Here is an 18,504-nt window from a genome sequence, read left to right as displayed (position 1 = left end):
CTGCTTGAAACAGAACCTGCAATCAACAATGCTTTATCCTTTCTGTCACATTACAGCTTCCCCTTTTAAACAATTAGCAGCTTTTCAAAAGTTGTTATTGTATTGACCTATGCTTCTCATTTTGCCCCACTCCCTGCAAACCCTCTGCGCAAGTACATATTTCATGTGTCAAGATTTTATTGAAATTTGGGCTAAGGGTTTCTATTTGATAACTTGGATGGTGTGCTTTTTTGAGCTGAATTTAATTGGTAAAGCACATCTGTACCATAATAATTTAAAATAATTTAAACTTAATATAATTTAGTTGTGGCATGCAAGCAAGTTCTGAACTATAATGCAGTTACAAGTTAAGATGCAGTGCAAACTGTCTAGACGTGGATCCTTTAAACATTACATTTTTATTGTTAGTTTCTGCAGATGGAAGCACGGAGTCTTCTGCACTTGCTGATGACAATGGCAGTGAAGAAGATTTTGTATATGAGGAAATATGCCAGGCAAACCCCAGATACCTTCAACCTGGTGGAGAACAGCTTGCTATAAATGAGGTATTTTGGTTGATTTAAAGTTTGATTCCATTATTTCACCAAATAAAGTTCAGTTACTTCCTTACTGTGCACTTCAACCTGGGGTTTGAATTCTGTCATTTAAATTAATGAAGAGTTTGTGTGTGTGTGTGTGTGTGTGTTCATTCCTCCTTTCTTTTCTCTTTTCCTCCTTTCTTTGGTTCGTTCCTTCTCACTTGCTTTCCCTTCCTCCACCATCCTCCCCCTCTCCATTTTCTGTTAATTACATGAATACAATGCTGCAACATTGCTCAAGACATGTCAGAGATATTCTGAGACAATGATTGTTTTACTGTTAAAATATCGGCAAAGCGACACAGCAGGGAAGGATTGGAGCAATGGTGCAATTCTGACTTATCAGGATGTACCCATTGGGGTTATGACTATCAGCTTTTGCCTCACTAGAGAGGTTAATTGTATTCAGAAAGTTTCCTTTCACGTGTTTTCACTTTGTCAACTTCAAAGACTGGTATGTATTCTAATACTTTCTGTCCATGTTCTGCTCACTCGGTAGATTTTCTTTCATCCTTAGGAGTGCTAGTTATATTTTCCACACAGAGTTTTCAATGCTGTCATGTTTGGCCTTGGATTTTCATAGATGATTTTTAAATTATTGCTAAAATCAGCTTCTTCGTCCATTTCCCTGTTCAAACATTCTCCATTCTTCTCTGAAGTGCTTGTAATGTTTCATACAATTATTTAAAAACAGTTTTGTAGCTTTTCCTTTCAAGTTATCCTTTTCAGTATCATATCACATAACGATATATTAAGGTTTTGCTTGTAGCCTCACCTTCAGGTGTAAGGTTCACCCTATCCTCTCAATGTATTTAGTGAGCATTTAAATCCTATTGGACAACACTATCTTAATGACACACAAAGCTGCAACAGGTATATTTTAGGAGGACACTGCATTCTTTAAAGTATCTACCATGAGCAGTACTATGCAAGATCTAAAATTATATAATAACATCAGAGTGTATAGTCACTTCACTTTCACTGTCGATGTGCTAAAAGTCAGTGGTCAACTTTTGGTTCACTAGGTCCGATTATGTTTCATTTTTTGTTAGGCACTAGTTAATTGCCAGAGATAAAAGAAATATTATAAATAATGGAAAAATAAAGACTAAAATTTTTTCATGTTCAAAATGATTTTCTCCAGTGTTCTTCCTACAGACTTGTGATATGGCTGTTCTGTAGATGCCAGGCACCCTCTAGCATTTCAAGCAATTAGTCTTTTTCCATGTGGAAAATTACAGGATAAGTCTATGTTCCAGTTTCTAACTCTGACTGAGGCCAATTTTAGTGCCCCTTTGCCTGTCCAATCTGAGATTGGGCAATAAAAGACTACTGATATTCATATGATAAACTCTCCAACTCATTGAGACCTTGCACTATTTTTGTGTATTTTTTTCATTCCTAGTGGAAATGGTACGTATTTTTACATTTCGTTTTAATTTATTGAAGCAGTTGTAAACTGATTGATTTTTTTTTCCCCCTGTAGTTGATCAGCGATGGCCACAATGTCTATGCAGAAGCGTTATGGGATCATGTTACAATGGATGATCAGGAACTTGGATTTAAAGCTGGAGAAGTCATCAGAGTCCTTGATGCCTCCAACAAGGAATGGTGGTGGGGCATGATTGAAGAAAAAGAAGCCTGGTTCCCTGCTAGCTTTGTTCGAGTATGTTTTTAATACAAAACTGCAGAAGTATAATAACTTTTCAGGGCAGGTTGGCAACTTTTCTTGAAAACTTTTAATTTGGCAGTAGGCCTCCTTTCCTTTTGCACTCCTCCCAATGCCTCATTTCCTAATTCTGCTGGAATATAAAGAAACTGGTAAAGTGGACAGTAAATTCTTTCATTACCATTGAAATCCAGTTGCTGACTCTCACGATTTGTTGTACTTCACATTTAAGATGAAAGCTTAACGTCTCTTTGCATTTTGCTGCGACATGCCTAATTTAAGAACTTAACTGTGAGGGACCATATGTAGAAAAAGAACTTTCATGATGGCATGTATAATTGGAGAATTTTAGGAACCAGCTATGGATTGATCAAAATAAATGAAGTATGGATGTAAACCAGCAAGAAATACTGATTTAAGAACTAAAAACTCAACCCCGGTAAAAATACCAAAAGGAGAGCAATAAAAGGAAATATGGGCCCCTTAGAAGCTAAGAGTGCAGACCTTATAAAGAGAAATAAGGAAACAGTAAAGACATGTAAATATTTTGCCTGTCTGCAGAGTAATAAAACAAAGTGGGGAATCAAGGACTTGATGAAAATAGAAACTTAAAATTATTTTCCTCTTGATTAATAATAAACAGATCAAAAGCTAACAAATTCCATTAACCCAGTGGCATATGTCCAAGTCCTCTTAAAAATGTAGCTTCAGAGATAATGGATGCAGTGGTTATGATCTTCTTAAATCTGTTGATTTCAGTCTCGTTTCATAAACTATCTTTGCTATGCCTATTTCTTTTTCAATACTCATCAAAAGTTTTTATATTCAGTCTGGTTCTCAAATGTAAATAATCAACATGACATTAGTCATGTAAACCCATTATTGAATCATGCTGCCCCCTCTTGCATAAAAGGAGCTATCAGTTTGTCCTCTGTCTTTTCGCTTTGTACCTCAACTGTATTCAAACCATTTTTTTCTAAACACAGTGGGTTACTTACTCTGATCCAGTTCATGGAGTTTGCATAATCTCCCGTGTATGTGAGTTTCCTCCACATGCCCTGGTTTCCTCCCACGTGCAAAGATGTGCAGATTAGGTGAATTTGCCGTGTTAAATTGTTCAGGGATGTGAAGGCTGGGTGCATTAGTCTGGGGAAATGTAGAGTAATGGATCTGGGTGGGATCCTTTATTTAACAGTTCGCTGTCCAAAGACAGATTTACCTGCCATCCTTTGAGTCCAATTTACCTGGACCAGGTAAAATGGGAAGCTTTCAGAAATGAGATAACAAGAATCCAGAGAAAGTATATTCCTGTTGGGGTGAAAGGGAAGGCTGGTAGGTATAGGGAATGCTGGATGAATAAAGAAATTGAGGGTTTGGTTAAGAAAAAGAGGGAAGCATATGTCATGTTCTAGACAGATCAAGTGAATCCTTAGAATAATATAAAGGAGGTAGGAGTATACTTAAGAGGGAAATCAGGTGGGCAAAATGGGGACATGAGATAGCTTTGGCAAATAGAATTAAAGAGAATCCAAAGGGTTTTTACAAATATATTAAGGACAGAAGGGTAACTAGGGAGAGAATAGGGCCCCTCAAAGATCAGCAAGGCGGCCTTTGTGTGGAGCCACAGAAAATGGGGGAGATAAACTAAATGAATATTTTGCATCAGTATTTACTGTGGAAAAGGATATGGCAGATATGGACTACAGAGAAATAGATGGTGACATCTTGCAAAATGTCCAGATTACAGAGGAGGAAGTAAAACAGTTAAAGGTGGATAAATCTCCAGGACCTGATCAGGTGTACCCGAGAACTCTGGGAAGCTAGAGAAGTGATTGCTGGGTCTCTTGCTGAGGTATTTGTATCATCGATAGTCACAGGTGAGGTGCCAGAAGACTGGAGGTTGGCAAACGTGGTGCCACTGCTTAAGAAGGGCGGTAAAGTCAAGCCAAGGAACTATAGACCGGTGAAGTGGCAGATGGAGTTTAATTCAGATAAATGCGTGGTGCTGCATTTTGGGAAAGCAAATCTTAGCAGGACTTATGCACTTAATGGTAAGGTCCTAGGAGTGTTGCTGAACAAAGAGACCTTGGAGTGCAGGTTCATAGCTCCTTGAAAGTAGAGTTGCAGGTAGATAGGATAGTGAAGAAGGCGTTTTGTAGGCTTGCCTTTATTGGTCAGAGTATTGAGTACAGGAGTTAGGAGGTCATGTTGTGGCTGTACAGGACATTGGTTAGGCCACTGTTGAATATTGTGTGCAATTCTGGTCTCCTTCCTATTGGAAAAATGTTGTGAAACTTGAAAGGCTTCAGAAAAGATTTACAAGGATGTTGCCAGGGTTGGAGGATCTGAGCTATAGGGAGAGGCTGAACAGGCTGGGGCTGTTTTCCCTGGAGCGTTGGAGGCGGAGGGGTGACCTTATCAAGGTTTACAAAATTATGAGGGGCATGGATAGGATAAATAGACAAAGTCTTTTCACCAGGGTCGGTGAGTCCAGAACTAGAGGGCATAGGTTTAGGGTGAGAGGGGAAAGATATAAAAGAGAGCTAAGGGGCAACTTTTTCACGCAGAGAGTGTATGGAATGAGCTGCCAGAGGATGTGGTGAAGGCTAGTACAATTTGCAACATTGAAGAGGCATTTGGATGGATGTATGAATAGAAGGCTTTGGAGGGATATGGGCCGGGTGCTGGCAGGTGGGACTAGATTGGGTTGGGATATCTGGTTGGCATGGATGGGTTGGACCGAAGCGTCTGTTTCCATGCTGTACATCTCTATGACTCTATATCATACCAAAATCATTTTCCCGTAAATGTTGCTCTTGATCTTGATTCAATTGTACCACCTCCTTTACTGAAACCATTGAGGAAGGAAGGAAGCATTGCCAAATCTGGATCAGTGGTTAGCACATTATCCTTCATTGATCCTTTATTTAACAGGTCTCTTTTATCAGGGCAATATTATGCTCCCATATGGCTGCCTGCATTTGCAACTAACCACCCATATTTATTAAATTCCATGCGTTTGCATGCATACTCTAGTAAACCTAATTTAAACCATATTCCATTCCTCCTCACTCTGATCCCAGTTCATGGAGTTTGCACATTCTCCTGTATCTCTGTGGCTTTCCTCCAGATGCTCTGGCTTCCTCTCTCAGTGCAAAGATGTGCAAATTAGGTAAATTGCCCATAGTGTTCAGGGATGTGAATGCTAGGTGCATTAGTCAGGGGAAATGTAGAGTAACAGGTCTGGGTGGGATACTCTTCGGAGTGTCGGTGTGGACTTGTTGGGTCAAATGGCCTGTTTCCACACTGTAGGGATTCTATGATTCTATCTCAAGAAACTGCTTTGGAAAGCCCCCAGCGACAATTGCATGTGTTCAGATGTGCACGCGATATGTACCAGGCTGCCAGACCATACAGTATGTGGAACATTTTCATACCATATCCATTTTTCTTCTGATATTACCGATTATTTCACCAACTATCTTTTGTTTTACAACAGTTAATCTCCACAGAGAAAGAGCGTTTTTCCTCCTTAATTAGTGTGCATACTCGCATGTGTGTCAGGTAACTTAGATGTGATGGTTTGGCGGTTTCACTTAGCTGGCCACTCCCTATTTTTGATTTTTCCAAACAATGTCCAAAACTAATGTAAAACCCCAGATAACCATAAACCCAGACGTGTGTAGTGATTGCAATGAGGTTGTCTAAATTGACGACATGGAATGAGTCCCATGGTTTGGGTTGTTAAATTGGTCTGGTCAGGAAGCCCTGGCTAACAGATAAAAAGGAGTGTGTCAGAGATGCTGACAGTCTTGACAGCTGACTCTGAAGAGATCGTACTAGAATCAAGGACACTTCATGTGTAAATAAAGGGTTCGCTTGGAGATTGGATACCAGCCTCTGTGAAATTATTTCAATAGGGCTTCTTTGTAAACAAGTCCAAAAAATTCCATAGTGTCTAAGCTCCTGCCGTTTACTTCGCTTTGAAGTCTCTTCAATTTTTTTAATTCAACATGTCATTCCCATAACTCTTTTTTTAAAGGTCACAAGTCCTTTTCAATCTTTCGAATTAACCAATTTGGAGAATTTTTTAAGCAGAAATGACAGAAGCACCTTCTTGCCACATTGCACAACTTTAACATGCTTTAAAAAATCTAACTTTGCATATCAACTGTTCCTTATATCCACTTTATAATTTGTTCTATCACAATGATACATTTATTTTAGTTGCGCACCTTCAAAAAACAAAAGGACTTGACAATGACAAAATTACGTGCAACATGTTGGATTTACTTCCAAACTCAATATAAAAACACCAGATTTTATTTCGTATTAAGTACTATTAAGTATCATTTAGTATTAAGTTGACTTTTAAGAAAAAAATATAAATCAATGTCCAAAAAGCTGAAAGAATTTTTTTCCCCATTTAGTACAACATTCTATTATAAGTAGACAATCCTTTATCTGAAATTCTGAAATCTGAAAAGCTCCAAAATCTGAAGATTTTTTCCTTATTAACAAGGCGGTTTGGCATGCAAACAGTTAACCCAAGTTGACACCCACTCGATGCATATCAGTCAGATGCAACGTGGGTGGTGTGGCCCAGGGTTTAGATCAGAGTGGTGCTAGTAAAGCACAACAGGTCAGGCAGCATCCAAGGAGCAAAAGCCCTTCTTCCTCAGGAATAGGTGTGGTGTGGCCCAGCACCAACAGGCATCGATTCTGTTTCAAGGCCCTATTTTACTTAGTGAGTGTGCACCTCTGGTAAGATTTTTAAAAATTTCACTGTCAAACTGTCGCTTATTCTGAAGTTCAAAAAATTCTGAATTCCGAAAATGAGCTGGTCCCAAGCATTTTGGATAAAGGATTGTGCACCTGTATGTATATTGCCGGTTGTAGAGTCGTAGAGTCATATAGCACATTAACATACCCTCCGGTCCAACTAGTTTATGCTGAACATAGTCCCAAACTAAACTAGTCCCACCTGTTTGCCTATATCCCTCCACACCTCTCCTATGCGTGTATCTATCCAAATGTCTTTTAAACATTGTAATTGTACCTGTATCCACCACTTTCTCAGAAGGTCCATTCCCCATACAAAATGCCCTCTGTTTAAAACAAAAATTGGCCTCACGTCTTTTTAAAATCTGTCTCCTGTCACTTTTTAAAAATGTGCCCCGTTGTCTTCAAGTCCCCATCCTTTGGAAACGTCAGCCACCATTAACTCTATTTATATCTCTCATTATTTTATCACCTTCTATCAGATTGCCTCTCAACCTCCTACCAGCCTGCCTTTCTATAACTCAAACCTTCCATACCCGGCAGCATCTATTCTGAATCCTCTCCAGCTTGCTAATACCCTTCCTATAACTGGGCAACCAGAACAGGACATAGTCTTCCAGAAGAGACCTCACCAACATCCTGTACAATCTCAGCATGACTTCCGAACTCCTATACTGAAAGGACTGAGCAATAAGGACCCTTTTAATCATCCTGTCTCTGTGATGCAAACTTGAAAGAATCATGTACCTGCACCCCGAGATTCCTCTGTTCTATAACACTACTCAAGGCCCTACATTAATTGTATAAGCCCTACCCTTGTTTATTGTGTCAAAATGCAACGCCTCACATTTATCCAGATTGAACTCCATCTGCCATTTTTCAGTCCGTTGACCCATTTGATCAATATCACTTTTTGTAATCTTAGAAAACCATCTTCACTGCCTACAATATTACCAATTTTGATGTCACTTGTAAGCTTGCTTATCGTGCCTACTATATTCTCATCCAGATCATTTATATAAATGATGAACCAAAGAGAACCCAGAACTGATCCCTGTGGAACACAGTTGGTCACAGGCCTCCAGTCTGAAAAACAGCCCTCCACCATTACTCTGTCTCCTGCTGGATTCAACTAAATTGTTTTGATGTAGTTTGAAGATTGTTGTAATCTTATTTTTTGTTTACAGCATGAGACTGTCGCCTATGAAGTGCAACAGTTCAAGTAAATTAGACAGGTTTAATCCAGTTTATATATTTTCTTCATCAATAATTTGTTTTCTTTTACCCAAGAAATTTCAGTGTATAAAGCGACATTATAATCTGATCCATTCTGATGTGATTGTCATTTATAGGGTTATCATCCTTCTAATAAGACAGAAGGACAGTAAAGGAAAATTCATCTAGACCTACAATGTGTTGAGAATCACAACAAATCATTTACTACAACAACAAGAATTGTAGTGACATTCATGAAGGTTACTGAAGAAAGAATAGGCATGGGCATGCGTAATTTAGAATTTATAATTACTTTTAAAACACAATACTATTCAAGGGGTATGGAAGCTTTTCTGGTTTGAATATATGTTACTCCTAATGGACAGATTTCCTAAATCCTTCATTATTTTTAATAGCTGCGAGTGAACCAAGAAGATGCTGCAGCTGAATGCACTGGAAACTTTGAGGATGAACAACTGAATGCCAGCTGCAGTAAACACCTACACAAAAATGCAGAGAATCAGAGGCAGATGCGAACAAATGTTATCCAAGAGATCATGAACACAGAGCGAGTTTACATCAAGCATCTGAAAGACATCTGTGAGGTACTGCAAAAATGCAGTTTTGAATTGGGGAAGTTTACTGTAACTGATGATGCTGGATAGGCAATGCCAAACATTTGTGCAAAGGTGAGGACTGCAGATGTTGGAAACCAGAGTTTAGATCAGAGTGGTGCTGGAAAGGCACAGCAGGTCAGGCAGCATCAGAGGAGCAGGAAAATCGCCAAACATTTAAAGAGCATATGGATGAACAGCAAAGTTTGATCGTTATTGTCTGGCACAAACGTAAAATGGGAAAGGTGTTCCAACCATGGGTTATGAAGGCAATTAGGGAAAGCCTTGGACCCAAGGAATGAGCATACAAATTGGCCAAAAAGAGGAGCAGATCTAAGGATTGGGAGCAGTTTAGATTTCAGTAGAGGCGGCCAAATGGATAGATGAAGAGCGAAAATTTTAGTATGAGTGTAAATTTTCAGGAAACATACAAAACTGATTACTTTTAGAGGTATGTGAAGAGAAAAGGATTACTGAAGACAAATTCAAGTCCTTTACAAGCAGCAACAGGGCAGTTAGAATGGAGAATAAAGAGATGGGAGACCAATTAAATATATAATTTGAATCTGTCTACACAAAGGAGGATACCAATAACATCCCAAAAATGTAGGAGAGCAAAGAGTTTGTTTAGAGCGAGGAATTGAAGGAAATGGTACTGGGGAAATTGATTCATGACCAATAAATCCCCAGCTCTTAATCTACATCCCAGAGTATTTAAGGAAGAGATAGTGGATGCGTTGGTGCTCAGCTTCCACTCTGAAACAGTTCTTATGGATTGGGGTGTAACCAATGTAACCTCATTACTTAAGAAGGTAGAGAGAAAACAGGGAATTATAGATCAGTTAGCCTGGCATTGGGGGGGAATGCTAGACTGTATAATAAAGGTTTAGATTATAGTGGTGCTGGAAAAGCACAGCAGGTCAGGCAGCATCCGATGAGCAAGAAAATCGATGTTTCGGGCAAAAGCCCTTTCGCAGGGCTTTTCCAGCACCTGCAGTCCTCACTTCTGCCCTGTATTATAAAAGGTTTAATAACAGCACATGGAAAATAGTGACAGAACTGGATAGCGCCAGCACTTAAGAAATCTTTGAAGACTTGTAGAGTTGTTAAGGGGTGGGGGGGGAAACAGTGGATGTCATTTAACTTGGACTTTGAGAAGGTTTTGTATAATTTGCACAAAAGAGATTAGCATGTAACATTAAAGCACACGGGATTGGGGATAGTTTCCTGACATAGATGGCAGATTTGAAATCAAGGGTAAGCTAGTCTTTTTCTGAGAGGCAGGCATGATGGGTGAGATATCTTGGGATCGGAGCTATTCACAATATTTATTGATGTTAGATGAGGCAACTCTTTGAGATATTACAAAGTTTACAGACAACACACATCCTGGTTGGTGGATGAGCTGTGGGGGGGATGCAAAGATGTTTCAATATGAATTGGACAAGTTGAGTTAGTGTGCGGAGTGCATGGCAGATGAAGTATAATGTGGATAAATGGGAGATTATTCACTTCAATAACAAAAATACAATGATGGATTGGGCGTGGGAGAGGTGCATTGAGATGTGGGTGTCCTAATACACCAATCACCTGAATCTAAGCATTCAGGCACAGTTTTTTAAAAAAATTCATTCATGGGATGAGGGCATTGCTAGCTAGGCCAACATTTATGGCCCATCTCTAGTTACCCAGAAGGCAGTTAAGAGTCAGCCACATTGTGTGGATCTAGAGTCACATGTAGGCCAGACAACGATGGCAGCTTCTTTCCCTCGACATTAGTGAACCAGATGTGGTTTTATGTCAAAATTCCAGACTTTTTATTGAATTCAAATTTCACCATCTGTTGTAGTGGTGGGATTTGAACCTAGGTCCCCAGGACATAATAGATTAATAGTCTAGTGATAATACCACTAAGCCATCACCTCCCCTAGCAGGTGGTGAAGAAGACAAATGGTTTGATTTCCCTCATATTGAGAAGATTGGAACACAGGGTTTGGGCTGTCTTGCTGTAATTATATAGAGTCTTGTAATGACTATACCTGGGGGAGTTGTGCAGTTTAGTCTCCTTACCTGAGAAAGGATCTGGCTTTGGAGTGAATGCAGTGCTGGTTTACCAGACTGATTCCTTGGATGGCAGGACTGACCTATGAAGAGAGACTAGACTGTTTTGTCTATGTTTACTGAAGTTTAGAAAGATGATTGATTTGAGATCTGAGAAATATGTTAGCTTCTAACAGGACTAGGCAGGATAAACACAAGAAGGATGTCTTTAGATTAGATTAGATTAGACTTACAGTGTGGAAACAGGCCCTTCGGCCCAACAAGTCCACACCGACCCGCCGAAGCGCAACCCACCCATACCCCTACATTTATCCCTTACCTAACACTACGGGCAATTTAGCTTGGCCAATTCACCTGACCCGCACATCTTTGGACTGTGGGAGGAAACCGGAGCACCCGGAGGAAACCCACGCAGACACGGGGAGAACGTGCAAACTCCACACAGTCAGTCGCCTGAGTCGGGAATTGAACCCGGGTCTACAGGCGCTGTGAGGCAGCAGTGCTAACCACTGTGCCACCGTGCCGCCCACAATGCCACCGTGCCGCCCAGTGAAGTCCAGAACTGAGGGTCAAATTTTTAGGTCACATGTAGGCCATTTCAGGCTGAGGTAAGATTTGTTTTCACCCAGCGTGTAATGTGCTTGTGGCATTCATTGCTGCAGAAAATGGTTGAGACCACAACATTAAATATTTTCAAAATGGTGTCAAATATTGGGGCTAAAGGGATTAAAGTGTATGGGCAAAAACTAGGAATAGGGTACTGAATTGGATGACTTTAGTGAATGATAGAGCAGGCTCAGAGGGCCGAATGACCAGCACCACCTATTTTCAATGTCTCAATGAAACTGGTAGAAAGCTTGGTTATTTTGCAGCTGAAGCATCTTTACAAATACATTTTTTTGACTTTTGTAGAACCATAGTCATAGAGGTATACTGTATGGAAACAGACCCTTTGGTCCAACCTGTCCATGCCGACCAGATATCCCAACCCAATCTAGTTCCACCTGCCAGCACCCGGCCCATTTCCCTCCAAACCCTTCCTATTCACATACCCATCCAAATGCCTCTTAAATGTTGCAATTGTACCAATCTCCACTTCCTCTGGCAGCTCATTCCATACCCGTACCACCCTCTGTGTGGAAAAAGTTGTCCCTTAGGTCTCTTTTATATCTCCTCCACACACCCCCCCCCCCCCCCCCCCCCCCCCCCCCCCCGACACCCCCAACCCCAACTCCAACCCCCTCATCCTAACCCTATGCCCTCTAGTTCTGGATTCCATGACCCCAGGGAAAAGACTTTGCCTATTTAACCTATCCATGCCGCTCATGATTTTGTCAACCTCTATAAGGTCACCCCTCAGCCTCTGAGGGAAAACAGGCCCAGCCTGTTCAGTCTCTCTCCATAGCTCAAATCCTTCAACCCTTTTCTGAACCCTTTCAAGTTTCACAATATCTTTCTGAAAGGAAGGAGACCAGAATTGCATGCAATATTCCAACAGTGGCCTAACCACGTCCTGTACAGCCGCAACATGATCTCCCAATTCCAGCACTCCATACACTGACCAATAAAAGAAAGCATACCAAATGCCGCCTTCACTATCCTATCTACCTGCGACTCCACTTTCAAGGAGCTATGAAGCTGCACTCCAAGGTCTCTTTGTTCAGCAACACTCCCTAGGACCTTACCATTAAGTGTATAGGTCCTGCTAAGAGTTGCTTTCCCAAAATGCAGCATCTCTCATTTATCTGAATTAAACTCCATCTGCTACTTCTCAGCCCATTGGCTCATCTGCTCCAGATCCTGTTGTAATGTGAAGTAACCCTCTTTGCTGTCCACTGCACCTCCAATTTTGGTGTCATCTGCAAACTTACTGACTGTACCTCTTATGCTCGCATCCAAATCATTTATGTAAATGACAAAAAGTAGAGGGCCCAGCACCAATCCTTGTGGCACTCCACTGGTCACAGGCCTCCAGGCTGAAAAACAACCCTCCACCACCACCCTCTGTCTTCTACTTTGAGCCAGTTCTGTATCCAAATGGCTAGTTCTCCCTGTATTCCATGAGATCTAACCTTGCAAACCAGTGTTCCATGGGGAACCTAGGCAAATGCCTTACTGAAGTCCATATAGATCACATTTACTGCTCTGCCCTCATCAATCTTCTTTGTTCCGTCTTCAAAAAAACTGAATCAAGTTTGACCATTAGAATATTTGCCATAAAAGGAGTACGGCAAAGGTTGACCAGACTGTTGCCTGGGTTGGAAGGATTATTCTGCGAAGATAGGTGACTGTAACCTGTAATTTCTAAACTTTAGATGAATAAGGGATTACCCCATTGAAGCATACAAGTATGTAGAACTAGGGCGTATTGCCTTTGAATAAGAGGTAGCTTATTTAATATTAAAATGATGAGCAATTCCTGCACTCAATGGCGAATTTGTGGAATTCTCTATTTCCAAGACAGCGATTGAAAGATTAGATGATATTGAGGGAAGTAGGGATACTGTGGGGAAACTACTGTTGATGGAGAAGATCAGTTATAATCTATATGAATGATGGAGCTAAATGCCCTATGCTTATTCCTAATTCCTATGAAACAGAAATACAATCCAAGAGGTCCAGCAGAGGGACAGGATTTCCAAATCTTCCCTCTCTGCAATTCCCAAAAACAAGTGACTATTATTGAATTAAGACCAGGGCAGTAAACTGCCTGAATGGATTCCAACTAAAGAACTGAAGATAATGGGGGGACAAAAATGTTTTTTTTGTGCTGACTTTGACCCTAAAATGGCCTCAAGTTAATATCTAGGATTTCTTTTTAGCTTTTGTTCAAGAAGTAAATATTCATTTGGGTACATTCTAATTGAATGGTGAAGCAGTCTCAAGTGACTGAATGACCCACTCCTGCATCTAATTTGTATTTCCTCTTCTCTTGTTTGAATAGTGTAAACTTCTCAGATTGATCAACATTTCCTCCAAATATTAGTACCTCCAATGATTCAGCATTCCTTTAGTGCTGCATTGAAGTGGCAACACTTAAACTAGCACTTTACACAAGTCACTGAACTGGGTCTTGAACTCACTGCTTTAAATCAGAATTGAGAATGTGATTACCATGAGCACATTGAAAATCAATGGAGAAAATTCATGGCCCATTTCTTTTGGGATTTGCAGTCCTGTTTCTGACTGACAATAAAAATTGCACTTGATTTCCTCTGATTTCTTTGAGTGATTTTCTTCATAACCAACTCAATGCGGCAAATCTCAGAGCAGAGTAGAGAATCTGGATTTCTTTTCTTACATCACTGGTTATCAATTTCTAGCAAATAGAGTTTAAATGTCCTGAAGTTTTTTGAAAAGCCAAGGAGTGAATGTAAAAGTATAAGGGATAGAGTCATAGGTGCATGAGGTGATTGGGATGGCACTTGAATAGCCTGGAAGGTGGATGAGATAGGCAGTTGGGTCCGAAGGGGACAAGTTGGATGGGTTGAGGCTAGACTAGTCAAGTCAACACATTGGAGAAAATTGGATCGGAAAGATTTGAGAAGGAGTCAGCATTGGGTCAGATTTTTAAAAATTACTTGGATGGAAAATGGAATATGTTATTGCCATAATTTCAGTAGACCCTAAAATAGATTGGAAGGCAACTATTAAGGATGAAAAGCCTGAAGGGATATAGACAAGTTGAGCAAGTGGATAAAACCCTGGCAGATTGGAATATGGGAAAATGTGGTTTCACTTTGGCAGGAAAAACAGGAGCTGAATGTTATTTAAAGGGAGAAAGGCTGCAGAAAGCTATAGAACCAAACAATTTGGGAGTCCTCGTACATGAATCACGAAAAGCTGGCATTCAGATTCAGCAGGTAATAAGAAAGGCAGATGAAATGTTAGCCTTTTATTTCAAAGTGAGTGGAGGGTAAAACCAGGAAAGTTGTGCTAAAACTACACAGCTGGAATATTGTGAACAGTTTTAGGTGGCTTCTCTTGGGAGAGATATCCTGGAATTGGAGGCAATCCAGGGAAGATTCACAACACCAGTTCAGAATATGAAGGGACTGTCATGTGGAGAGGTTGAGTAGGTTGGACCTGGTTTTAGAAAAATGAGAGGTGACCTTTATTGAAATATACATGATTCTTGAGAGCATTGACAGTGTAGATGTGAAGAGATTGTTTCCCTTTTTGGGAGTGTCTGGGACCAGAGAGCATAAGCTAAGTGCAAGGGGTTGCTCATTTAAGACTGAGATGAGGAATTTATTTTGAGGACTGTGGATCTGTGGAATTTTTTTACTAGAGGGCTGTTGAGAGTGGGCCATTAAGTATATTCAAGACTAAGATTTTTAATCATTTAAGGGAATCAAACATTTGAGGGAAAGGCAGTAAGATGAAGTTGAGAATTATCCGATCAGCCATGACCTCAATGGATGGCAGAGTAGACTTTGAGCTGAATGGCCTACTTCTGCTTCTATGTCCTAAGGAAGGAGTTGATATCAAGTCAGTAGGAGTCAGGATTGAGAGAAAGGGTGAAGTCCGTTCAGGCCTAATTGGGTGAGGTTGATGGAATTTGGGTTGGGGGAGAGTCCAGGGCGAAGGTGTAGGGGATATAAATCTGAATGATTCGAAGGGTTACTTTTTTGGTCACTCTGGAAGTAGTTGAAGATTCTTCTTACCACCTAACTATGTTGGCATCTAAGTCTGAACTGTTCAAAGCCTCAGCCTCTAACTCAAACTTGAGGGTTCAAGGCAGTAGGTAATAGCCCATTGGGAGTTCAAGTGCCCTGGGCAATTTCCACAAAATCCTTAATTTGAGACTTCTGAGGTATCCCACAGCATAGCATAGTCACATACAAGACTCTAATTAAACCACACCTAGAATATGAACAGTTATAGTTCTCTTATCGAAGGAAAGATGTACAGTCTAGTGAAGATTCACCTAGGTTGATCCCAGTTGTGGGAAGGATTACTTATGAGGAGAGTTTTTTTTACCGTAGAGAGCTGTGGAGACTATGTTGTTAAGCATATTGAAACAAGATGGACAGATTTTTAATGAGTGAAGGAATAGAGGGTGTTGGGAAAAGGCAAGAAAATAGAGAGTATGGCATACCTGATCAGCTATGGTGAAGGTTCAGATGCTCAGAAGTACATTGGATTAATTCTGGAGATGAAAGATTTGTCTTATAAGGAAAGACTTTTGCATTTTAGGCTGGATTTTAGAAGTATGAGAGGAGATTTAATTACAGTACTGCAGAGAATTGTCAAAGTAGACATAGACCAGATGTTTCCCCAGGTGGGGCAATCTAGAATAAAAGGTGATAGTTTTAGGCGAAGGGGTGGCAAATTTGAAACGGTTGAGGAGGAATTGCTTCTTAAAAGGTAATGGATCGGTGGAATTCACGACCTAGTGTATGATGTACATGGGATACAGGTAAATTTGGGAGATTGTAACCCTTTAACTCATTATTAATTGAAACTGAGAGCTGGTAGGGAAGTTGAGGCCAAGGTGAGATCAGCTACGATCATGTTAAATAGCATGGTAGGTGCAAGGGGCTGAATTGCCTACTTATGGTCCTCCATCTTATATCATTGTAGCTATATTGCAGACTGACAGAGTATGGCCCAAAAATCCATCTGAATGCTTGCATGCTGTTTCTATTTGAAAGCACCGCATGTGTATGAAACTGAGACTTATCTATCATCCATACTTTTCTCATAATACTCAGTTGGATAAAGATCAGCAATAGTGACTTCTGTGGAACAGTGATAGTGTCCCTACCTCTGAGCCAGAAGGCCCAGGTTGAAGTCCCAACAGCTTCAGAAGTGAGTAATAACATCTTTGAACAGATTGATTAGGAAATATCTAAAGGTGAGGTATGGGAATCCTTGGCTTTCTTTTCCAGCACTGACTAGGCTTGATATAAAGGCCTCTTCTGGATGCCTCAGTATTGCAGTTACTAAATGGAAAGCCCTTTTAAAAATTAGTGATAAGTAGCAATAATATAGCAAATAATTGGTTGGTAGTTAATTATAAATGTAAAATTGTACCTTTTTATAAGCAAAAAAAAACTACTATCAAATTTAAGACACATTATGGTCGCTCAGATTCAAAAATGACAGTAAATTTGGAAAATTGATTTTAAACAATCAGGGAAGCATTTACATGAAGATTTTTAATAGTGGAAATTTTCCTTTATAAAATATTGACATTTCCAAATTGTATGTTAACATATTTGTTAAGCAAGGGTCACATTAGTTATACTGAGTTGTGTACATAGACCAGAATCTTGCCAAATTGTACATCTGATAATTTTCAAAACTTTTAAAATTTCCCTCATATGATGTGAGCATTGTAGCTTGAGCCAGCACTTATTGGCCATCACTGGTTGCCCTTGAAGGTTGTAGTGAGCTCCTCCTTGAGGGATTTCTTCTTAGGAATTCTCACAAGTTGTGATCCTGAGTTATTTCCTATAATGAGACCCGGTTAATAATTAGTCAGCTCTGTGTCATTCGAGCATGCTGTCTTTGTACAGCTGTATGTTTGAAGTAGTGACTTTTGAATAATTGATTAAAGCTGACATTTGTGTGATGTTAAATGGTCATACCCAACCTTAGAATTTTCTTTTCAAATTATCTTACATGAAACATCAAGAGCATTTGGAGCCACTTTTTTAAATTTGATGTCTTGTGTAAACTGCTTTACAAGTTATCTTTCACTTGACTTTTTAGGGATATATTCGTCAGTGTCGCAAACATACAGGGATGTTTGCTGAAGCGCAGTTAAGTATCATATTTGGGAACATTGAAGATATTTATAAATTCCAAAGGAGATTTTTGAAGGACTTGGAGAAGCTATTCAACAAAGATGAACCTCACCTGAGTGAAATAGGATCCTGTTTCCTTCAGCACGTATGTTAAATGCATCATTGCAATGCTTTGATAGAGATAATTTCTTATCAATTACATCACTGGGGCAATGTTGCTGTTTCCAGCCAGAAAAATAAATGGATTTACCTTCAAATTTCATACATCCAGAACATTCAAATTTCATACTTCAGCTATAACTAAAGTGATAAGATCCATGATTTAATTAACTAAAAATATTAAAGGTAGTAGTGAACTAAAGTTTAAAATCATACAATTGAATAAAGGTGGATGAGAGGTCAGAAGAATGGACACAATTTTAAAAAAAAGGCAAGATGCCTTAAAAAAAAATTAAGGAGGGAAAATGTAAATGTGAGATTATGGAGTCATCCAATCAGCCATGACTTTATTAAATGGCAGTGTAGGCTCGAGAGGCCGAATGGCCTACTTGTGCTTTTAATAAGCATGTTCCTGTGTGATAGTTTAAGACCATTAGTAAGCAGTAGTAATGGCATCGTAAGGAAAATATTTTTATGCAGATTGATTATCTGAATCTACTGCCTCAGAATGGTTGAAACAGATTTGATCATGGTTTTCAAAAGAAAATTAGATTTTTTTTGCAGAGTTAAAATCTGCAGAACAAGGTGGAAAGGTATGGGACTAGCACTTGGTGAATATCTCTTACAAAGAGCTAGTATAAATATGACAAGGTGAAGGGCTTCCTTCTGTG

The 18,504-nt window shown here is 39.8% G+C and overlaps 1 protein-coding gene across 8 annotated transcripts in view; it reads left to right on the top strand.

Moving 5' to 3' along the window:
* Positions 1-18,504, top strand: part of LOC132816471 (spermatogenesis-associated protein 13-like) — a 241,377-nt gene that overhangs the window by 199,147 nt on the left and 23,726 nt on the right. For 7 of the 8 annotated variants that reach the window (XR_009644802.1, XM_060826096.1, XM_060826097.1 and 4 more), the window contains 4 exons: positions 409-545; positions 2,065-2,244; positions 8,661-8,849; positions 17,640-17,819. Coding sequence is in view for 7 of the 8 variants with exons in the window: in XM_060826096.1 (XP_060682079.1) it covers positions 409-545; positions 2,065-2,244; positions 8,661-8,849; positions 17,640-17,819 (686 nt within the window). In the remaining variant the exon portion in view is untranslated. Of the gene's footprint in view, positions 1-408; positions 546-2,064; positions 2,294-8,660; positions 8,850-17,639; positions 17,820-18,504 lie in introns of those variants that run through there. The other variant, XM_060826101.1, reaches the window with a different exon arrangement.

Source organism: Hemiscyllium ocellatum, chromosome 6, assembly GCF_020745735.1.
Source record: "Hemiscyllium ocellatum isolate sHemOce1 chromosome 6, sHemOce1.pat.X.cur, whole genome shotgun sequence".
In the NCBI taxonomy this organism is placed as follows: Eukaryota; Metazoa; Chordata; class Chondrichthyes; order Orectolobiformes; family Hemiscylliidae; genus Hemiscyllium; species Hemiscyllium ocellatum.
Note: the sequence above shows the minus strand (reverse complement) of the source record. Positions and strands in the feature narration are given on the sequence as shown.